The 24,996-nt window shown below is 36.9% G+C and overlaps 1 protein-coding gene across 8 annotated transcripts in view; it reads right to left on the reverse strand.

Moving 5' to 3' along the window:
- Positions 1 to 24,996, reverse strand: part of ATP2B2 (ATPase plasma membrane Ca2+ transporting 2) — a 422,382-nt gene that overhangs the window by 124,709 nt on the left and 272,677 nt on the right. For 2 of the 8 annotated variants that reach the window (XM_073352326.2, XM_073352329.2), the window contains exons 7-11: positions 21,788 to 21,913; positions 17,587 to 17,682; positions 6,437 to 6,478; positions 4,543 to 4,707; positions 746 to 960 (exon numbers count right to left, since the gene is read on the reverse strand). In XM_073352326.2, the coding sequence (XP_073208427.1) occupies positions 746 to 960; positions 4,543 to 4,707; positions 6,437 to 6,478; positions 17,587 to 17,682; positions 21,788 to 21,913 (644 nt within the window). Of the gene's footprint in view, positions 1 to 745; positions 961 to 4,542; positions 4,708 to 6,436; positions 6,479 to 17,586; positions 17,683 to 19,873; positions 19,907 to 21,787; positions 21,914 to 24,996 lie in introns of all 8 variants that reach the window. The other 6 variants (XM_073352328.2, XM_073352332.2, XM_073352331.2 and 3 more) reach the window with 4 other exon arrangements.

Raw genomic sequence — 24,996 nt, forward strand, 5'->3', positions numbered from 1 at the left:
GTAATCCCAGTTTTAATTCCCTTAAATTCCCTAATGGAATCATTTACATTAGCTATGGGCAACTATAACAGCACTTAATAATACACACACAAACACATGTGGAAACCTCATGTCTCAATGTAGAGAGTTACTGAAGAGAACAAAATCCTTCCCAAAAACTATACTGATGCAGCAGGGAATAGGAAGATAAACAGATATTATATACAAAAAGACTGTGCTTCTCCCATTAATAAATTTTCACAGTGAATTTCTGAGAGACTGTCTTCAATAAGTTTCAGAGTAGCAGCCGTGTTAGTCTGTATCCCCAAAAAGAAAAGGAGGACTTGCGGCACCTTAGAGACTAACACATTTATTTGAGCATAAGCTTTCGTGAGCTACAGCATCCGATGATGCGAGCTGTAGCTCCCGAAAGCTTATACTCAAATAAATGTGTTAGTCTCTAAGGTGCCACAAGTCCTCCTTTTCTTCTTGTCTTCAATAAGTAAATGTTTTTAGTGTTTGTTTAGTACATTTTTCTGCAATGCACATTTACAGAAACGTCAATACATTTATTTTGTTGGAATTTTTTACTTTGAAGTACCTTTAATATGTTTAAAGAAGCTTCAGTCAAACTGCACATTTTGATTATACTGATGTGTGATCCAGCTTTCTACCAGCCACATAAAAATTAAACAGCGAGTCAACTGCCAAACTAAAACATATTGAGAGTTGGTTGAAAGAGCTCTTTTTCCCCCCCACTGCTTACCTTAACAGAATAAGCCAGAGAAATAGTGACCGCAAGTGGAAGTCCTTCAGGAACAGCAACCACAAGCACAGTAACACCAATGATGAAGAACTTGACAAAATATTGAACATAAACAGGAGTGCACTCGGGCAACCACTGCTTCTTGTTGACAACAAAAGTGTCAACAGCGAAGTACAGTACCAAAATTATTACAGTAATGGCAGACATCACCAAACCTGAAACACAAAAAGTAACAACTATTTTTAACTACAGGGAGCAATAGTAACAAATCAAACCATTTGCTGTTTGTACCCCACACTTTTATCTAATCTGATTTGAACCCATGCTCTTAGGCCACAGGGAAAAAAACACATCAACAACATTCAATTATTGTGAATCATATAAATGTAAGATCAGGAGACCGTAGTCCATAGATAAAGTTTTAAAAGGAGCTTTTGGGTTATTTGTTACATTCTTCTGAACTCTATACTACACCTGTGTGTTATCACATTTATTTTTAAACACCTCTAGCATCAGCATCTTATTGATCACCCTTGGAAAACTGTACCAACTGCTTAATTTAATGAAAGATTTCCTGTTGTCTAAACTAAGTCTTCCTTTTTCAATTGCAGGGCATTATCCTAACACCACCCTATTACAACAGAATTAACCTCTGCCTGTTCTGTGCAGTTACCTCTCAGGTATTTACACACCATCTCCACATGCTTTTTTTTTTTTTTTAAATAAAAGCACATCATAATAGACCTTGGGGAAAGGATCTGTTGTCTTTGATTTCTAACATAGTTTGTAGAAAAATAATCTGTTGAACCAGCAGCTGGGCAAGATTGCAAAGGTAAAAGTGAATTTGGCTATAAGGACAAGTATTTACATATTTTATAAAAATAATAAAATAAACAGCAGTGTTCTCAAAGTGTTGTTTTGTTCCCAAACGTTAAGCATTTGACCGTGATGCACAGCACTGTGCAGAAACATGACATTTCATACGCAGTAGGAAATCTTACCACCAAAAAGCTGCATTCACTCTATCATTCAGATTTATTGGCCACACATTAGTCCCTTTTTTAAATACGCAAGAACTAGGAAGAAGTTTGGTCATTTGGAATTGTTATAATACTCAAAAGGTAAATGTATTCACAGTTAGCTCATAATTTGCTACTGTTCTGAAACCAGGGCAACTATAATTGGTGTCATATGAACATGTTAACCTTAGATTTAGGACGGATTGTAAATTGCATTTTTGTTCACTAATCAGGACTACATGATAGGCCAAAGGAACCAAGCAGCATACATTATTCTAACTTGTATCAGGTTGACATGTTTAATAAATGGCAAATATTTTAATACTTCAGTTATTTTAATACATTTATATAAATCATTTAATAACTTTAAACTAATGCACAAGTTTAAAAACAAATAAAATATTTTAAAGCAATAGAATATTCTTCTAACTAAGGCACTCTACCAAGAACACTTTATGCTCCCTTCTTCTTGTCCCAGCACTGAAGAAAGTGGGCCAAGTCACAGACTTCTAGTCAGCAATTTATTTGGAGCAAGTGCTTCTTCTTATGTTTTTGAAAATTCAGAATTAGGCACAGGATATCTGGCTATGGTTGTGATAAGATAAACTTTTTTTTTTTGTCCCTCCACTGGAAAGGGTGCAATTTCATCAACAGTTCCCATTTCCATCAGTGGAAAGAGGCAATTGGAAAATTTTTCTATTTGAATTTTTATTGTGACATTTGGACCTCTTAACTGACACATAAGAAGCATGCAGTGTAGCTATAGTCATGTCAGTCCGAGGATATTAGAGAGACAAGGTGGGTGAGGTAATATTTTTTATTGGATCAACTTCTGTTGGTGACAGAGAAAAGCTTTCGAGCCACACAGAGCTCTTCTTCAGGTCTGGCAAAGGTACTCAGAGCATCACAGCTAATGCAAAGTGGAACAGATTGTTTAGCATAAGTAGTTAGCACATATTCTAAGAGACCATTCAAGGTAGAGTGGCCTGAAGAAGAGCTCTGTGTGGCCTGAAAGCTTAGGCTGCTCTGCACTACAGACTGATATCAGTATAACTACATTGCTCAGGGGTGTGACAAATCCACACCCCAGAGCAATGTTGTTATACTGACACAACGGCCCGCAGATACAGCGCTATGTCAGTGGGAGAGCTTCTCCTGCTGACATCGCTACTGCCTTTCAGGGAGGCAGATTAACTACACTGATGGGAGGGCTCTCTCCTGTCAGCTTAGAGCATCTTCATTAAAGTGCTGCAGCTGCGCTGATGCATCACTGTAAGTGTAGACTTGCTCCTTGTCTCTCTCACCAACAGAAGTTGGTCTAAGAAAAGAGATTACCTCCCTCACCTTGTCTCCCAATGTATGAAAAAAAAACATTTGTGACAATTAACAGTTAATATTACTAATATTAATATTAGCCAGACGGAATACTGTATCTGAGTTTTACTGTAAACCCAATAATCATGGGCCTTCTAGAAAAATCTTGTCCCTTAGAGTGTTTGCTTCTCTTTTGTTAGCTTGGTAAAGTGGTTATTTTCCTTTATAACCGTAACATTTATTAAACAATGGGCCATATTTCCAAATGTATCATTACCATCATTTGAAATCTAAATACCAAGACAGCCTCAATGATTCTCTGGAGTCTGTGTATTTGAAAGATTTATTCAGCTATGGCCAAATAACTACAGCCTTCATAGTTCCATTATAAAGTGTTCCCAAATTTGAATCAGAAAATTTAAAGAGCATCTGCCTTCTATGTATAAGAAATCAACTCAAAATTGCTCCTACTATGCCAAACTGCCTGATCATATGGGGCAGGCTCAACCAATCTGGGAAATTAAATATGATGCGACTGAACTGCTTTATACCACATGACCTATCCCAATAAATTAACCTGTACTAGAAATACACAAAAGAGAGTAGCAATATAAAGTTTGAGTATATCAAGACAGAGCAAGGAAACTGGTGTAACACCGACAGACCCTGGTCGTTGGCAGGTAGGATCGAATCTGGGACCTTTCGAGCTTAGTGCATGAGCCTCTGCTGCATGAGCTAAAAGCCAACTACCTGCTAGCTAAGGCTGTAGAACAGACTCGTTAATCTCTCTCTCTCTCTCTAAGTCGTCTCGGTGCCATTAGATGGGACAGAACACCACACCCAGGTGGTGTGTGTGGGTTACACTAGCATTTGTGGAAAAAATAGAGTGAACCACTGAGACACCATGGATACAGTTGAAACTCAAACTAAGGCTGTTTTTAAGAACACTATCATCAGCAGATTTATTTTTCATCCCCCCACCCCCCTTTTTTTTTTTGAAGGAATGGAATAAAACAGGTTTTATTCTGTTTTTGGTAAAAAGCTACTGTGGGGGGTGGAGGAGAAGTGGCAGCGAAATTACACCAGAATCCATTGAGGGAGAAGAGGATCTGGCTCCAAGCCTGAGACGATATTATCCATTTTGAATGCACATTCTCAGGCATCCTGAGGGGACAGGAAATTAAATATCTTGTAATTACTGCACTTGGGAACACTGGCTATGAGAAACTGCAGTTCACTTTGATTCAAATATTCACAACAACCCAAGTTGTTTAGAGCTTCTAGTTTCTCAGTTTTCAAAGTATGCACAAAAACGATCTTAGGCATACAATTCTAGAGTACTGTGATAATTACTTTCTTAATATTTTTAATAAAACTATCCCTTTTCATAATCATTTGCTTTGAAATCCTATAACGTGATCCTCACCACAGCATGCTGATATCTAGTTAGTTACCCATTCATACCTGCTTTGCCTATTTGGACGGCTAGTTTGGTCAGCTTTCCCTGGAGGACAGATTTCTCTTTCTTGTGCATACTAGCCTTCTTCTTTTCTTTTTCATCTCCCTCTCCTCCTTCTGCACTCTTCAGTGGCTGCATCTCCATGGCAGCAGCACCATCCTGTTGCTTGGCTAACAATGCAGAAGAAAACCATTACTCCAGAACTTTTAACCAACAAAATTTCTAACCTTTTATTTAAAGAAAAAATCTCTGAAGTTGTTTATTCATACTAAATTCAACTTGTAATAGTCCCACATGCGTACTGGTAGTAACATGGATGATTAATTATGAATATATGCAGTACCCTGATCCTGTATCCGGATGTCCATAAGAGGCTTTGCTCATCTGCACAAAGGTCTGCTCATTTGCAGGATCAAGGTCTGAGACTGTAAATTCTTTGGGACATATAATGTGACTTTATAGTGCCATCTACATTTATAGCATTCAATACCTTCTTACTATTAATAAGAGTGGGTGTGTGCGCGTGTGCACGCAACCCCTACAGACATGCCAATTGTTTTACAAATAAGAATATTACCTCAGTACTTTTTAGATAATCCCAGAGTCTGAAAAATTTCAACATCTATCGCCCCGCTGACTATGCCTTCTAGCACAATTAAAAAGTATCTGTGTAGTCATGCTCCCCCAAAATCCTTATGACTAAAATTTACAGAAATAAAACCACTCCCTTCCTTCAGGAGAGATGGACTTTTATGGTACTGGGATTGGATAGGAAGTATAGAGGGAGTATGCAGGGGAGTAGAGAAACCATACTGAGTATCTAAGGCAACAATAGTGTCTAAGGCAAAACTGTCTTTTTTTTTAAAGGTCAATCACCTTCCTGTGTGTGGTCAGTGTGGTAGATAGAATAGATTATATGAAATGGAATGAAATGAGACAAAATCATTCTACCACATTTTGATATACATCATCATTTGTATGAAACCAGATTAATTTAACTAGGAGACTGAAAGGCTCTCCTTTGTTTTAAGTCATTATTCATGAACTGTCCTTCTATTTAGTAGTCATCTAGCATGACAGAGTTAATCTCACTAGTTTCTATTCCATCTCACTCTGCAGAAGTGCATTTAAATAATTCTCAGAGGAAAAAAAATACATCTAACAGTACTTATTTTGTTTACTTGGCAGGTTCTGAAGTAAACATAGTTAATGATCTCTTCAGTATAATGAAAAAGCAATTAAAACTTTTCCACAGAGAAAGAAAAATATTTACATTAATTTCTCCCTCAGAATATACAGTATATTAGAAACAGCTAACACTCTTTCATTTTCTTATTATTCAACAATACCCATGTATTTCTGTTTTTATATTATGAGCCAGATCAAATTGCATTAAGATTCGCTTTTGCTATTGCTACATGTAGTGTTATTTACCTTCTCCCTGCAAAGAAAAATACATTTATACAATGTCATTAGCCAGACAAAGCAGACAAGACTTAAGTAAAAATAGCATTTGGAAATTCATTAGCAATAAATAGTATATCTGGTTTTGTAACTTGCACAAGAAAAAAATGAATTCAGAATGAACTTTGTAACACACACATCTTCTATATAAATGGTGAATTTGAAACACTGATTTTGTTAATCTGTTTAAATTCCGGTATGTGAAAAGTCTATATACTACAATTTATTTTTTCTTGCATTTCCAATATTTCCCTGACCTTGGTTCACAAAGTGTCTACTATTCATTTTTCCACCCACATTTTGCCATCACATTGTATGTTCAAACAAATAAGATATTTCCCCCACACGTCTTCAAATTATTTTATTTGCCACACAGAATCTATCAACATGCTAACCATAACAATCCACAACCTGCTTAGTATGAAAGGAGATTACCTTTATTCTGGCTGTTCTCCATATTCCCATCCTGCATTTTGCCTATATGATGAAGAATTGTAACAGACAACAAAGAACAGACAATAAACAGTCATCACACTGACAGAACACCACAATGGGAATTTAAATAAAAAGGGCAGACGAAAATAATGAATGTGTTTCACATACACATTTATGATCAACAGGCATTATCATAATGTTTTTATTTAGATGCATAGTTGGACAAACTCAAAGAACTGAAACCAAGTCCAATATTCTAACAGCTAAAATAATCCCAGTCTTGTTTCCTTTATTGAAATAAAAACAGTGGTGCATATATTTTGGAAAAATGAACTAACTTCAGGAAAAATATAATAAAACATTCAGTATGAGCTAAAACTTAAATAGTACTCTCAAACTACAGTTTCATCCAGATATGGTTTAGTATATGGTTTTACAAATGAATGCTAAAAATTAATGCTATGATTTAATTTTGATAGAAACAAATTATAGTAATATTTATAACACCAGCCTTGATTTTAAAATTGACATATTGGAATTAAATATCCTGGAAAGGTGATATTACTCAGCCAGGAAATGTTTTACCCTCTGTAACTCTGAATGCGAACTGACTAATTCAGACACTTTGGCAGCCTAAATCATAACTGGCCAGTTTCAAGTTGCATACAAGTCTTGGAAATGGGAGGCCTTGTGCATCTTCTACAGCGACACGACCATTTCTCATATGGAAAAGATCAACGTTTGAGTCTATGAATGTTATACCCACATGGTGAAATACATTCTCATCTTTTGTTGGCTGCTGAGTGTTCACAATACTTAATATAAAAATTCCACTACGGAAGCAGAGTAGTGAATACATTTTCATGGCACTTTTGGCCCATTCTTCATATTAAATAGACGGGGAGAGTTTGCCAAAAAAAATAGCCATTAATTTTTGTTCCTTAGATATTATATTACAGCTGAAGTCAACACATAGGTGGACATCAAAGAAGCAGAAATTATGCTTCAACTAGTTTATTAACTAACTCTAGGTACTACTGGAACACATATTTGTTATAGTAACATAATTGGGTGGCTAAGAAATGGACTGTAGAGGATTACTATTTTAATCCATCTATTCCTATCTTGTTTGTATTTTCAGTGATTTAGAGGTCAATAAATACTGGCTTCTGTTTAAATAAAACTCAAAGAACAGAAAAGTTAACACAACTCCTGCATCAGAACTTGGAACTAGCATACTATGATTTCTAAGAAATTTAGAAAGAGATTAAAATACAGAATTATTGTGAGAGAAACAACACTGCTATGCTTTGATGTTCTTAGGACTCAGAAGGTCCATTGAAGCATAGCAGAATACACCTACATTTTGGATTTACAATGTAATCACTGGTTTCAGAGTAGCAGCCGTGTTAGTCTGTATTCGCAAAAAGAAAAGGAGGACTTGTGGCACCTTAGAGACTAACCAATTTATTAGAGCATAAGCTTTCGTGAGCTACAGCTCACTTCCTCAGATGTGGTCACCTATGCAAATTGGTGAGGCTTTTTATCCAACATTTCCCAGGAAAGGGGGGGTGCAAGTGTTGGGAGGATTGTTCATTGTTCTTAAGATCCAAGGGTCTGGGTCTGTAGTCACCTAGGCAAATTGGTGAGGCTTTTTACCAAACCTTGTCCAGGAAGTGGGGTGCAAGGTTTTGGGAAGTATTTTGGGGGGAAGGACGCGTCCAAACAGCTCTTCCCCAGTAACCAGTATTAGTTTGGTGGTGGTAGCGGCCTGTCCAAGGGGTAATAGTTTGTACCTTGGGGAAGTTTTGACCTAAGCTGGTAAAGATAAGCTTAGGAGGTTTTTCATGCAGGTCCCCACATCTGTACCCTAGAGTTCAGAGTGGGGGAGGAACCTTGACACTCTTTCTCAGGTCAGCAATGCTTGCATCAATATTTTGTCTATATTTATGTTAAAACAAAGCAATTATTCCAAATCATAGGCTATTCACATTAGTAGACATCAATATTCAGGTCTATGTTACCAGTTCTAGTCCACAGACACCTTTTTTCTTTTTGCCAGCAGCAAGAAATGTTTTTAAAATGCAGCAATTATTAATTCTGAAAGCACGACAATTTATAAGATCACTGAAATGTACGTATGTTCCGTTTACTTTGGTAATTTTTTAAATGATACAACAATCTTTATTCCCACAATCAAAACAATGTGAATTGAATATATTTAAAATGAATATTTATGTTCAAAAGACCAATGCTTTTGATTAGACATCCTTCAATCAACTTTGAACATTTTTTAAAAAGTCAATTTTTTTAATCTGTACAAAGCTGCTCAAACATTTTTGATTAATCTAAAAATTATAGTAGTGTATTCTTAAATGTAGCATCTTACTGTCTAAGAAAAGTTTACTACTAGACTGGCTTTTAATATGTATGGCAAAAGATATGAAATATCCCTGGAGATTTTGATTTCTGACCTGAGGAAAAGCTGCCTTTGGAGTCAAAGTCTTAATTTATGGCAGATACAGTCTATTTCTTTTTTGAAAGGTAAAACATTATTGAAAGACTTCTAAGAGCATAGTTAACATTTCCTCATGCCAAAAGAGCATTAAGCTTCCAAAAGTGGTATAAGTGACTAGCACCAAAATATGCTGCTTTTCTACATACGTCAAAGTACTTAATTCAACTATACATAAACTACTATTGTATGCAGTGTTGATGTAGCTGTGCTGGTCCCAGGATATTAGAAAGGATAGAAGAAGAGGTCCGCGTAAGCTCAAAAGCTTCTCTCTCTCACCAACAGAAGCTGGTCCAATAAAAGATGTTACCTCACTCACTTTGTTTCTCTATTACACACTATACCTATTGCATAAGGAGAAATATAGGAATTGCCACTTTGGATCTAGTTTAATCTAGTCTGACACCTTGTTTACGAAAGTGGCCTGTATAAGATGCTTACTATTCTTACTAGTCATGCAGAATAAACGACTAATCCTTTTTTAAATCATGCTAAATTCTTTGTCTCTAAATTATCATGTGGCAGTAAGTTCCAAAGCTTAGTTATGCATTGTATTAAAAAGTTGATTTTTATCTCTTTGATGTGTTGCCTGTGAATTACACTGTTTGACTTTTGTACTCTTGGCATTACAAAATAGTAAATCAAAGCATTTGATTGACCTCTTTAACATTCATTATTTTATATAATATTTTGCATTTATTCATTTATCTTCTAGTCACATTCTAAATTAATCCTCTTCTACTCTCCTCACATGAAAGTTTTTAATGCCACTAATAATTTGCATTGCTCCCTGTATACCCCTCCTATTTCTACTAAATCCTTTTTAAGATGAGGTGAATAGAATTGACCACCATATTCTAGGTGAGTTCACTGATTCACATTATGCTTTTTCCAGTAATATTCTCTATCACTTTTTTAATACAATCTAACATACTGTTGACTTTTTTGAACATTATTTCACATCAAGTTGATGTTTTCACTGAGATGGTCAATGATTACGTATGGGTCTTTTTCTTGATTAACTACAGTTAATTTAGGACATATCAATGTGTGAGAGAAGTGAGTACATCAAATACCAAAATCAATTGATTAATAATTGCAGTATTTCTTGAATAGTGTATTTGGTGAATACATTCAACTGGACTCCAATTTTTCATTCCATTGTGCATTACTTTGCATGCATCAATACTGGATTTAATCTGTCATCATGTTGATCATTCACCTAGTTTTACTGGGCTCTTTTGATGTACCGCCCAAGCCTTACTCCTGACTAACTAGACATTTTATCTCATACACAAGTTTTACCCTCTTTTCAAGATCGTTAGTGCATCAAACAAAAGACGTCCTAAGAACAGATTCTTGGGGTGTCCACTACCAATCTCCTTCCATTTTGAAAACTGCTGATTTCATGAGAAAACTTTGCTCTTCTTCCTTGCTGTGATAACTTAGTTCCCTTAACTCCTTCTTGGGAGGAATTTTAATCAAAGGATAAATTATGCCTAATAGTTCTTCCCTTTCCACTATTCTGTTGACTCCCTCAGAATTCTAATAGACCGGAGAGGCACAGTTAGTTATGCTGTGCTTGCCTCTAACCATATCATAATCATCTAGGTATTTAATAAATCTATCTTCAGTTACTATTTCAACTAATTAAGGTAGTGAAAGCTCATTTAACTATCTTATCTAATGAAAAGAGAACTCTGCAGGGGATAACAATATATGAACCAATCTATTACAAATAAAAAAAAAAAGTCTGATCATGCCTCAAGGTCTAGCTACGTCATTTCCCAGGGTATCAGAATTCATGACTAGAGCCATTGCTGTCCATTAACAGGAGCATCGTTGTTCAGTCTTTCAAAGAGAGCACATTTATTTGCCCTTAGTAACACTGCTAAAACTTAAAAGGTTCCCAATGAGGCACAACCAGTCTTCCTGAGTCAGAAACAGTGTCAGCATATTACTGTGAGTGAGAGAGAAATTTGAAGATTGCCCCACAAAATATATATCTCTGCAAAACAATGGCTGATACATGCACGTAGCAAGAAAAATTTTCAAGGATATCCTAACATTGCAATTTTATCTAGTAACATATACACTCAAACCCAATGGTTAAATGGCAAATCAATATCAAAAGGTGCCCTAAGGCACTGACTCTCCAAAATGTATTCATATTGCAAATCACTTGTTAAGACTCAGGTAGACAATGTTCCCTTCTAACCTCCCAGTGCTGATTCTACTCCTTTCCTTCACATGATAGTTCATGAAACCAGCACAAGCAAGAAGAAAGAATTAAAATAAAGTTACTTTACTGTAATTGTGGTGATTGTTTTGTTATATCCAACTCAATATGATTCTGTGCTGTTTGTTTCCTGTTCTTTGTGGTGTTCATCAGAACCAAATTTCTCCTTCTTGTGTGCATCACTGACTGCCCTAACCTCTCCAGGTAACGTCACACTTCGCTTCTGTCTCCGTGTGTGTTTTCCCACACATCAATATGATGGATCACAATTGAATTTACACCAAAGAAACATATGAAAGATTAATATAAAGAGAGTACCAATGGGAGAATAGTGGGGGGAAAGGCTTTTGGGTTTTTGCTGTTCCAAAAAGCCTCTGGAATCCAGAGGTGAGCGCTGCACTTGACTATAAATTAGCAGGATGCAAGGATTTGGGATATATAACCCTTGGAATTGAGAGGGTCATCCTCTTTCATTTTGTGCTAGGATCGGAACGACATGCTCATCTATGTGAATTCTTTAGAACTGTAGGGGGGGATAAGGAATGGAGCATTAAAAAACTGTCATGACTTTTTTTATTGGGGTTATTTTTGCACAAATATTTTCCTGGAAATGAGGGGGGAAGGTAACAGTGGTAGGGGCTGTGAGGGCAGTGGAAGTCAGTTCAGTTTATTACAACTCCTCTCCCTTTTCCAATCTGGAATACCAGGTTGAGATGTTTGGAGAGAAGCATCATTGCCCACATGATATGTTGTGCACATTAGAGGCTTGTGACAGCCCCATTAACTGCTTGCTTTGTGAACATGTGGGTGGGCTACAGGGGTCAGTACCACTGGCTTTCTGTGTTTTGTTGTTGTATGGTTTTGACATCTATTACATTGTGTTGTCTTCACCTTTATTAAGATTTCTGTCCTTTGCAACATGATCAGGGCACTGTCACAGTCAAGCTTCTTGTTCCCTTTAAAAATAGTTATTTCATTCAAATCTAATTTAGACCAGTGTGGCAGGATAACTTAATACTATTGCTGGCATTAGGATATATAAATCATCACAAATAATTACAGGAATCCATAAGAGTGACCTGGAAACTGAATAGTGGGTGGCAAATGCTGTTTAAAAACTCTTTAGCAGACTCTAATTACATTCTCCTCTGTTAGAATAGTCCCAGGAAATGTATGGTACACCATAATGATTTTTCAAACTATCATCTTGCTCTGGAAATGAATTATTCCCTCATCCCCAAACCAATCTAATCCTACAGGTAAACAAGATCAGAGACATACAGCAAGTCAATATGTAGTCAAAAATATGATGGGGAAAGTGATTGAACAGAATTACTAGTAGTTCTTTCCTGTTGCGTAGTATCAGATGCAGTGGGTTAGCAAAATTGAGACTAATAGCAATGGAGTATCTCCAGTATCACAAAAATGAATAGCAACCTTTTCTGCAATCATTGTCTAATTCAACTTCCCTACAACTCTGTAAATCCATTATATTAAGGAATTACAACTTATTTAATAGGAATCCCAGTGGTAAACACAGACAAGTGACCTGGGATTGTTTAACCTACTGTTAACTATGACAATGTTTTACCTGATGACATGTCTCCTTCAAACAAGTGTGATAATTAAGTATGAAAATATAAGATTAAAATAAAATTAAGTCTCTGACCTGAGCTTCTCAAAAGCAAGGAAATCCAGAATTAAGAATAAGATAACCTTCTGTTAGGCAACCAGAACACAGCCACTCCCAAATTCCAAAAAGGCTACCAGTTATTCCTAACTGCATTCCCTGCAAATCTTTCCAAGTAACTGTCCAAGTACAAAACTCATTGTATTATGTTGGAAAATGACATATATAGCTGTTTACACTCCTTCTGCCACCCACGTGTAACTCTGATCAATCCTAAAGAAAACTATTCATGTTCATCAACGGAAAATGCATCCCACAGTTTCAACGCAAGACATGCCGTAACAACCCTGTATTGTCACAGAAGTGCTAGACTGATTCTAGCAACTGAATTTTAATAAATGTTAGAAAGAATGGACAAGTTAACTGCAATTGGGAAAACTGGAACAGTGTTCACTTATTCTGGGTGCTGCAGCTGACTTACTATATATTCTATCATTTATTCTGAGTACTGAGTTGTGGAGTAACTCTCATTTACAGTCATACACTTCCCAATAGGATAGTATACTTCCAAAGATAATTGGGGATCTGAGCAATTTAGCTTCAACTACACAAGACAATCACACATATCTGTAAATGCTATGCTGCTGAACACACCGATACTCAGTGCCTGGCTGTATGCTGGCTGGGGGCATACAGACAGGGAGCTAGAGCAGCAGAGAATTCTAAGGAACTCAGGGTTACAGGACAATCAGTGACACAATCATTCACTGGTCTGAATTACACCCCAAATCGTTGCACTGGTTTCCTGACAGCTTGCCTGTCCAGCTTCATGGCAGCCTGCCTGCATTCTCACCTGCCTGAATCCTGGCTCCCAAGCTCGAAGGTCCCATGCAGCCTGGGTTCCAGAACTTGCAAGGATATGCAGCTCTGGGGCAGCCCACCAGGCTGACTGCCCCAGAGTTGGAGTTCCATTCCCTTTCACAGAAAATATCAAGACATTTGGTTTTCATTCCAAATCAGAATGAAAACAAATTTCAAAATATCAAAATCCTCTGCAAAATGGAATTAACTTTCTCCACCTAGTGTCAACTGACAGATGGAGACCTAACCTTTAAGTAATTCTCTGCTTAATTCCCTGAAGATATAGACCTCAAAATATAAACTAATCGTCATGTTACTTAATGTAAAAAAGAAAACATTATACCCAAAGACATGAAGACATTCAAGCAGTTGTAACTATAATATTAACGTGGTGGACTCCTCAGTTAGAAAATGCTTTTAACATGCATTTGCCAGATCATGACTTGAGAACAGAGAGGGGGAGAGCAATAAAAATTAAGCTAATTGGGTTCATCCGTTTGAATGAGGAGGGAGAAAAGATTCCTCCTTGCTTTGCTTTTCCAGTCTTCCTTCCTCTGGACTTCCAGAGGTTCCCGTGGCTCTTAGGAGACCTGCAAGAGGTCAGTAGTGTGTTTGGGGGTGAGAATGAGAGCATGTGTGGAGAAGGCATGGATCAAAATTTAGTTGGCACAGGCAATGGGAGGGCATGGAGAGTGCTTCTAGAGTGGGAGACAAGAGGATGAAGGAAGCAGGTAAAGTTAGGAGGTGTCAACAGGAGAAAGGAGAATTAGATTAGTGGAAAATGGAAACATAGAAACAACAGAATCAAGGTTATTTTTCTCCTCCTGCAGACCTTAAGAGCTATTGTTGCCCAGCAGCCCCATTTCTGAGCCTTAGAAAACTGATTGTCTCCCCTCCTTCCCACAGACCTTTAGTGGGCTTTTTTGCTCCACAGCCTTAGGAGGCTTGACAAGGTCCCTATCAGTAGCTCCCCAACTTTCCCCATCAACCCACTGGTCTAAAGCAAGATCCCAAGTAGGATCACTGGGAAGCTAGCAGACTTATTTAGCTCTGTTGATGATCTAATTTTAATTAGCTGGGACAAACAAGTTTCGTAAGGTTTGCAGTCATTGTTGCTCCTCAAGACTTCATAACAAATACTTTCTGAATGAATTACTTTCTGCACAACTTTCATGTTAAGGGTTTTTTGCTTGTTTGTGTTTTCCCCTCTTTTAATATAGAATGGCAAAAGCAAGATACTAAAATTTCATATTTAAAACCTTTTAATAAAAAGTCCATCTGTCTATCTACACTGTTCTGTATCTAAAAATATTAATGCATGCATCCATAAAAACAAATAGCAAACAATTATTCAGTTTCAGTTGCTAACTACTGAAAAGTAGAAAAACGGTTGGAATTCATAGATATAGTTTCTTAACCTGCTATACAGTTGGAAAAAGCATGCTATGGCAACTGTTTATTCAAGTATGTCACTACAAGTCTAACCAAGGAAAACACATATTTTCGTTTTGAAATTACATTGACAACTGAATAATTATTGGTGTGCCTCAGCCTGCTTTTTGTAATGTGTTGATTTACAGCTACTGTACAAGAGCATTTCCTGTAAGAGCGTTACACTATATTTGTTAGACAATCTAATATTCACTACTGAGCGTGCATTAGATATACATTCATGTTTCTTGAAACTGCTCTTATATACATATCCTGATTATCCAGTCCTAACTGAGGTCTTGTAATGTTTAACTTTCTTGCTTTAAAACTTCATTTTCTCTTAATTAAAAAAAAATGTGGTCCATTGTAACTACTCTTGAAAAATGAATTACCATCGCCGCAGTCTTGAAAAAGGCATAGTAATAGTGCAGACTGGAGCCAAAACCTTGGAAATTACCCCAGCCATCCTCACCCAAAACACTCTCGTCCTAACCTGAGGCACACAGCACTACTTTTCTAGTCTTGTTTCTCCTCAGAACACATGCTGCAAGGCATGCTGAACTTGGGGTGGAGCGTTCTCATCCATATGGATCAAATTTCATGAGAAATTAAGCTGAGAGCATCACAAGAGAAGATGGGAAAACAATTCACAGAATACAATCAAATGCATGGAATCTGACTTTTTACCTTGAGCATCATACAGAATTGGATTTACAGGTGTGTGTGTTTCTGGGAACCAAAATTCTGAGACGAGCATGGACAGTGACTATAATTTCCGGGAAAAAGAATTTAGTACACCACTTGATTTGAAATATTGATTTAATATTACTGTAAACTCCATCACATTACCAAGATGAAATGAATAAGGCCGAACACAGCAGTCCTTTAAACACAGCTCAATAAAAATTACTAGGGTTCAGTAGAGAAACTAAGCTGGAATCACATAGTGCTCAATCCTTCAGCATGTTGTGCAAACTCTGGCTCTGATCCAGCAAAGCACTTCAGCAGCTGCTTAACTTTATCAGGGCCAGAGTGCTCAGCACCTTGAAGAACTGAGCCCTTAATGTAGTATTGGTCCCTTGGGGTACTGAAGGAGAACATCTATCAAGGCTTTATTGTATACATATGTTTGCCTTATACAAAATGTACAGCAAGTACATTTATTATAGCAATCAAACACATCAGAGCAGGGAGAATGAAATAGTCATTAACTTAATGGTTCTCTGTCTCTAAGGTATTTGTCAACCAATGGAAAAACATGGCTTGGGGGTTCCACTTTTCCAACAGGAGTGTGAGTGTGAGAGTGTGTGTGCATGGGTGTGTATAATGGAAATGATCTTAAGGGTCTGCAGATTGCTGCATTAATTTTAATACAATTATTTTAAAAATGTGCAGAGGATTTCCCATGCCATTGCTTTGCAGAAAATACCATCCTGTTGAAACACAGTAGTGTTTATTGTGATGTCAGATCTCCAGCTTACCTTAATATGCACATTACAATGGCTTCTGCAAGGCACAGAATCTACTTATATCACAAATATGATGAATAATTATGAGAAATAGTATTTACATTCCACCACGTTATTGGTGATGTAAAATAGTGCAAAGCTATAAGGAACAGATACTACTGCACAAAAAGTGATTAAGATTGAAAAATGTAAATGATAATCAAAAATAAAAGCTATTCCAAAAGCTTAAACTAGTATCTACCCATTCCATTCAATACTGTAATTAGACTACCAGAACAGGTATTACTAAAGTATTAGCATGCTAAGAAATGGGGTCAAGAAGCTGTACTAAGTTAAAGTCAAAACTGATGTAATAGGATTTTATTGTACACAAATCCAGCCCTTTAAACAATTTATGCTGAAGGGCACAAACTTGCATAAAAGTGTTCCTCTTTTCAATCATAATCTCTGTCAAAAGGGTGTTATGAATAGTGCTTAGTTAAAAGATGCCACCGAAGTGCTACATGTTGCATTTGAGCCAGATTCCTGACCCCAGTACTATTTCCAAAAGCTACATTGAGACTATGAATGCTTATGAGAGTGCCACTTGGAACAGTAGAACAAATTTATAATAGTGCTTGGTTTCAAATCTATGTTAAAAAGCATGTAAAGAGGAGTTTGACATTAAAAATTTTAAGAAAAGACAACTTCTTTAAAAAGCTTTGGAAACAGGACATACTTGAAAAGTATACTTAATCACCATTTTTAATTAATGGTAAAAGAAATATCAAAATTCCTATTTGTTCCTCTCCCATTCTTAGTTCAGCTTGAAGAAAAGATGTAAATTGCCTGTGAGACACAAAATTGTTGTGGCGTCTCTTATAAGCTGCTGTACAGTATATGGAGTAGGAGCTCTCACAGGGTAATCACATGCACATACAACATCTGTGCAGTTCATAAGAGGAAAGCTTATATAGTCAGGAGAGATATCCATCAAATAAAACAAGCTAGGTGTTCTTGACGTACCATTGACTAAGCTGGCATTTGCATTATCAGTGGCATTTGCACCTGCTGCACCATCTGTAGCTGAAGGAGGGTGGGAGGAGGGATGGGAAGAATCTACTGAGTAATAATGGATAAAAAAGAATAATAAATAATAATATGAACAAATTTACATGACACAAACAATAACATTTATGGACTAGTGTGACTTTGCTTTTTCCAAAAAAAGATTTGTTTTAAATTAAGCAACATAAAGGCTGAAAATGAATGTCATTACAAAGATGTTACCAAAGTCAGAAACACCCCCCCTCATACATGGAATATTTAAAAAAAGAAGAAATATGAAAGACACATTTAACAAAGTTAACAGAGTTGGTGAGAACTGTCTATACACAGTACTATGTATTACTATACCTCTGCTCCTTTATGCAGACATTTTATTTGCTTCATTTGCAAAAAAATTGACTTTAAATAGGCTAAAATACAATTTGGCTTGAATAAATGCATTTATAAAACCTGTCAGTATTTTTCAAAATGTACAATATATTGCTACTAAGACAACTAGTACAGAGGTTCTCAAACTGTGGTCCGTGGACCACCAGTGGTCCATGAGCTCCACTCAGGGTCCGCAGCTAGCTCCCTCTAAGGTGCGCGCCCGGGCAGCTGCACACAAGAGGAAGAAGGGCCACCCACCTAATTAGTGTAGTGCAGCTGTGGCTCCACTATTTAGGTGCCTGGACCCTGGAGAAGATACACATGTAAGGTGAGGTGGTGGCCTTGGGGGGAATAGGGGGTGGGTGGGTGGGGGCAGTGGGGTGAGAAGAGGGGATGGGGGAATTTGGGATGTGTAGGGCTAAGGCAGCCAGAGAAAGAGATGACTTTCCCCACCTCCAGGGCTGTGGCTGCCGCAGAGTTGGCTCTCCTTCCCAGTCTCAGCTCTGTGGCGGGGGAGAGACCCTATTCCTTCCCAGTCCCAGTTCAGGGGCTGCTGCGGTGGGGGAGAAAGTGAGAGACCCCCCTCCTTCCCAAACCCAACTTAGGGGCTGTTGTGGAGGGGTAAAGAGGGCACATCCATCACATTAGAAAGGTAAGACTACGGATATTAAAATATTGTGTGCTTTTATTTGTAGAACAAAAAACATCACTTATTATTAAGGTTTTTTTTTCATAACGCTTTTATCCAAAGCACTTTACAATAGTTAGTTAATGGTACAAACAACATTTGGAAAGATCATTAAGTGGTCTGCCGAGACTCTCAGCAATTTTCAAATGGTCCGTGAAAAAAAAAGTTTGAGAACCACTGAACTAGTGCACACTATATGCATAGGTCCAAAAGTTATGCAACAATAACACATTTAATATGCTTCACTGATTTCAATTAGATTACATTTTTCAATAGTACATATAGATATTTTGGGAAATACAAAATACAGCAACTTGCCAAATTTGGTCCCTGCATTTTTCAATTTCATCTATGATAAAAATGAATATAGTAGAAAATAAAATCCCAGTTTAGATTTCAGCAATCTTCCTTATTTTAGGGGAACTGGTCAGACTAGAGGTTGCTTCATAACAGGAGGAGAAAAGTTCCCTAAAGGTTTTATTTATTATTATTAATGCTCATTTGCACTAGAGTTGAGAGAACAATTCATAATGAATAACTGATTCAATGAATTTCACTTTGCTTTCTGTTGGCTAATTGTTCACAACAGAAAACAACTTTCACATTTACTCCTTTTTGAAACAAATGAAATTCTTTAATGACTGATGCTTGGCCCACAATTGATAATTTCACACAGGTTAGTTATTCAACTTAAAGTGAATAGCAGTGTTGTGGATGGACCTAGTGCAAAATGAACACAATAAAATACAGAATTTGAAATTCACCGTATAGTACATATATGCAAATTTCAAATTGCATATTTGATTACAATACTCATAATTCATAACTGATTACTTACATTTATTTTCTCTGAAGTTGGATACTTACATGAACCAGCACAGCAATTAAACTGTACATTTAAAAATTCAATATACAATAATTTACTTTTCAGGAATAATTGAGCATCCAAGCTTAAAATTATGATCTGCAGCACTGGTAATGCTTGAGCACTCAAATGTTTGCTGAAAATAAGCATGAAAGGGTCTCAAATGAAGTCAAATGAAATCAACTTTTGAATTTGAACAGAATATTCAAGGATAATTTTTCCAACCCTGATTTTTTTCAGCCCTGATTTGCACCATAATCTCTCAGATGGCAGCAGCTAAAAGCCTCATCCTTCTAACTGATCTGATAGATTTCTTACTCTACCTGGAAGCTGATGTCCATCCTCCTTTTTCATACCTGCATGATGATTTTTACAAAATGTTAATGAAGAATAAAAGCCCACAACCAGAGAAAACTGACATGTAAACACACAATTGGTAGGATTTCAGAAGACTGCAGGTTTATATAAAGGGAACATATATTTTGGGGGAATAAGGCCCTGATCCTTACATGTCGCTCTACGCAGGCAGATTCCTGCACCCACACAATGGTGCTTGCAAGAGAAGAGCCTGAATTTTGAAAGCATTTGGTTGGTGTTGTAGCTGTGTGGTTCCAATCAGAGTTAATGTGTGTTATATGAAATTCTTGTGCATTGCTCTGAAAAGCCCTGCCCCTCAGTGTTTCTTTAGAATCACCACTTGTTCTATTAATCTGCCATGGCAGATTTGCTTCTTTTTCTTTAAAGACTACAAACAATAGAGCTTGGGATATACACCAATATACAGACACCAAGCAAGAAGATATACAGAGGGGGTTCTCCCTGGTCCAAAGCAGACACTCATTGCAGACAAGCTGTGTTAGCTCGAAACAAATATTGAACTTTTAACATCCCGCTCACCCTGCTGACACAGACTGTCAAAACAGAAACTGTTGGTACTGTAAAAGCCTGATTTTGTTCCCCCTGTTTTCAATGAGAGCAGGATTGGGCCCTAAAAAATAACAGCATAAAATAGTCTACCTTGGGAAACTGCAAATGTTTTCTCTTTAATTATCTTAGCCTTTATTATGAGTAGTGGTTATTGTGTACTTCTGTTTGGAGGTTATGTGGTACGAAGAATAGGTTTTCTTGTAGAAATGTGGCGTTGAGTGCAATCACTTAAGCCTTCCCAACAGTCCATTTTGCCACTCTTCATAAAAATATTAGAGGGCAGATGTTAGTAAATGGGGAATTTCAGGTCCTGAAAACCATCTAAGTCTACTGTGTGTGTCTGCAGCCTCAAATATAAAAACATGCAATGCAGGAGAAAGATAAATGATATCCCAAAGGAACATGTAGCTCAAGTAAAATCATTAGGTGAAGTTATAATTGCTTTTTTATTGCTGACAAGTTATGAATTTTTAGAAAATGTCACATTTTATGTTTCTTAACCCTTAAACACAACTGAATGCTTGAGGAGGATAGTTTAAAAAAAATCCCTTTTACACTCAGGCCAGAAATGCAGCAACCAGACTTGAACAGATTACACTGACGACTGTGTGTGTATGTAAACCTGGACAAAAAAAGACAGTAAACCAATTTTCTGCTTAGTGTGTAGCCAATAAGCTTAGTAAGTTCTTCTGACTTCATCCTGCAATAAGATCAAGATCTAAAGAGACTGCTTGATTTGACTGCCTGGCACTTGTAGTTAAATCGTAACCCTCATTCAACACTTGCTGCCACTTAGACTAGTTTTCTTCCAATATTCCTAACCTGACCTGTCAATCTTAGAAAATAAAAAGGTGTCTGTGAACAAAGTGTACTTAAGTTAGTCTATAACAAGAACTACAAAGACAGGCACTCACCATTTACATCACCAAAAAGGCACAATTTTCCTCATTTCATTTTTCAAACTTAAATAAGGATGCTGTTTCTATGTCTGACTTATGAAGACTAATATTATGTAAAGGTGCAAAATTTATGTGAGTGTAGATTTATGTGCAAACATAAAATGTTGTGATGGGAAGATCTACCCTTATTTTCCCATTCATTTGATCACACATTACAGTCTGCAACTTAAAATGAAAAACTTTTAATCACGACTTACGTATTAGTAATATATAGCTCTTGCTGTATTCCCTCACATACGTAATGACAAAAAATATACATGAAGACAGTACTTTAGATACTTTTAGTGCTTTACCGATAAAGGGCCTACAAGAATAATTTGAGACCACCGAGATGTGCTATGAGGAGGTTACCTTTCTTATCTTTCTTTTCCTCCTCTTCTCCACCAGCCCCTAATAGAGTAAATATGATGCCTGTCTGAGAATTCACTCCCACAGCGGTTACGAGCATTCGCCCAGAGCCCTCCATGACATGGGTACCTGAAATGACAGGATAAAAGAGAAATTGACATTTTTGCTAATACTTCATACAAATACTTCCTGAATGTGTTTTTTAAAGACTACTGCCAGGGTAGACAGTGGGTCAGATTCTAACCTCAGTTACACCAGTTTAAATCCAGAGTGACTCCAGTCAGGTCACATGCCAGTGAAACAAGCCCAACCACTGCATACACAATAAAAGGTGCTTTATTACAAATCTCAGGGTGCCTGTGTATCGATTAAATAGATGAAGTTTATTTTAAAACTTGACTTCTGCTGTCAACTTGAAATTGATGCAATTTTTAAAGGTAAAAGTAACTTCAGATATTACACTTGCATCCAAGCCAATTATTGTGATTTTAACATACATTTTGCTGTTTTTACAAATGTTTTTCTCCTGTTTTGTGTGAAAGACACACACAAAATAAAGGGGAAAATGGAGCACATAGGAAAAGCAGCAAAAGTTATTATACACCAAAGTCAAATTCAGAAGCAAAATTTAAAGTAAGGAAAATTTCTCATCTTTCAGTTACAGTAATCTCAGTTGTTACTTGTAATAAAATATTTTCAGATAAGTATGATTTTGAAGTTGATCACACACCTTTAAATATCGTGAAAAAAAGTTGTGAACTGTTGCACAGCTAATTGTGTTTATCAAATTATGATTCATGGGAATATAAGAACATGAACTGCTTATTGAGATAACCCCATGTTCCCAACACTAAAGCAGTCAAGACTCAGACATATTTTCATGGCATTACTAACTGAAGGATAATGTTTTTCAGAGGAAAAGGAGAAGTCTGCACCCATATGAAGATGATTCAGTCTGAAAAGGATTTTTTGAACAAATTAAACTGATAACAAGGGAGTTTTTCCTGAAAGGGATAATCTATTTAGTTAACATTTAACTGATAATATGTTAATTATGGAACCAAATCCTTTTTGAAGAAATCTTCTGTGCTTTATTGTCTAGAGATTGCCTGTTTTCAGTACTTATAGCCAAACACTTTGCCCCCGTAGACATATCAAATGAGGGATCTATATCACACAAATCTATCACACCTGTCTACATGGTGTGTTAGACTGCAACAGCGGGGTGTACATTAAGCTGGCTCATGTGGATGCACAGGTATGCACTAAAAATTCCCTAGTGTGCAGTACTGTAGTCTCATTTCAAACAGTACTACTTTAATGCAAACTAGGGAATTTTTTAATGTGTGCGAGCAGGGCCCACGAGGGCCAGTTAGCCAAAGTACCATGCAGACAAGCCCTAAATCAAAGGTTCTAACTTCTTCATAGGGTAAGCCACATCTTGAGAAGCTGTCTCAGGAACTTCCCTCCCTACCTGTGTGCAATTACACAGACCACTTTCCTTTCCATTTGTGATTATGTAATATTCCTATAATGGCAACTACAAAAATTGCTTAAGTGGAAAAGTAATATTGGGAATTTATTTAATGCATTTTTTGCTGCATTTTAATTCCATTTACTGGAAATCAAAAAGAGAGAGAGCACGCTGTGACAAATCGGAGGACTGGGCACCAGAGACCATAGTCTAAGAATCTTTACTAGAAATTAACGCAGTATTACATGCAACTAAAACTGTAAGCTTCTTAGGAACATTTCTAGATATACAGCAGAGGAAGCAGGATGCTAGTCATTTTGAGAAGGAAGAAAATGCATAAACAGGGCAGAACTTTTTGGAAAGAGTTACAAGTAGCCCACTTCCCCAAATGGGGCGAGGGGGAGGGGAAGAGGGTCAGTATTTTAAAAATAGAGAATTTGCAACAAAGTTTACTCTAGACAGTTTTATACTGAACACTCTCATAAAGGTTTTTTAAGAAAAGAACAAGCTTGTGCAATATTGTACTTTTAAGGCAATTTAATACAAATATGAAAAAATGTTGGTCGGTCAACAAAAGATAAGAGCAAATGTGCAAAGGACAGTGCCAAAACTTTGACAATGCTGTCACTTAATTTAGTGGTGAAGCCCTAATCTAAAGTCTTTAATAGTCAGATAATGATTGGATAAAGGGTTGAAAGACCAGACAAAGCTGATACTGATTTACTCTCTACCTGTTCATAACCTAAATAGTGAAAGCTAAAGAGTAGGTTGTTGCCTGTACTTTTTTAGCTTTTCCTTTATGAATGCTGAAATATTTAGAAAACAGATGCGAAAAAGGTTGGAGGGTCACGACCCTAAATGTTTTGTATGTCACTGTCCGTTTAGTATGCAGTGCTACAGCTGTGTTGGTCCCAGGATATTAGAGAGAAAATGTGGGTGAAGTAATAAGGATATTACCTCATCCACATATCTATTACCTCACCCACTAAACTACCCTTATATTTAGAACATCTTTCCTCATATCTAACCTAAATCTCTTGCTTCATTACTTCTTGTCCTACCTTCAGTGGTCATGGAGAACAACTGATCACTCTTTATAACTGCCCTTAACATACTGTCCATTTGTTATCAGGTCCCCCTCCCCTCAGTCTTCTTTCTCAAGATTAAATATACCCAGGTGTTTTAACTCTCTCTCATAAGTCAGGCTTTCTAAAGTTTCTAAACTTTTTTATTTTTGTTCTCCTCTGGACACTCACCAATTTGTCCAGAACTTTCCGAAAGTGTAGTGCCAAGAACGGACACAGTACTCTAGTTAGGGTGAGCAAGTGTGAAAAATCGGGACGGGGGTGGGGGGTAATAGGAGCCTACATAAGAAAAAGACCTAAAAATTAGGACTGTCTCTATAAAATCGGGACATCTAGTCACCTTAAGTCTAGTAATGAATAGAGTGGGACAATTACCTTCTAAGTCTTACTCCATTTAATACACCTCAGAACGATATTAGCCTTTTTCACAACTGAATCACATTGTTGATTCACATTCAATTTGTGATTCAGAATAACCTCCAGACCCTTTTCAGAAGCAATACCACCCAACCAGTTTTTCCCCATTTTGTAGCTCTGATTTGATTTTTCATCCCTAAATGAAGCAGTTTGCACTTATCTTTATTGAATTTCATCTTGCAGAAATTGGACCTATTCTCTAATTTGTCAAGGTTGTTTGGAATTCTAATCCTGTC

This window comes from Lepidochelys kempii, chromosome 7, assembly GCF_965140285.1.
Source record: "Lepidochelys kempii isolate rLepKem1 chromosome 7, rLepKem1.hap1, whole genome shotgun sequence".
In the NCBI taxonomy this organism is placed as follows: Eukaryota; Metazoa; Chordata; order Testudines; family Cheloniidae; genus Lepidochelys; species Lepidochelys kempii.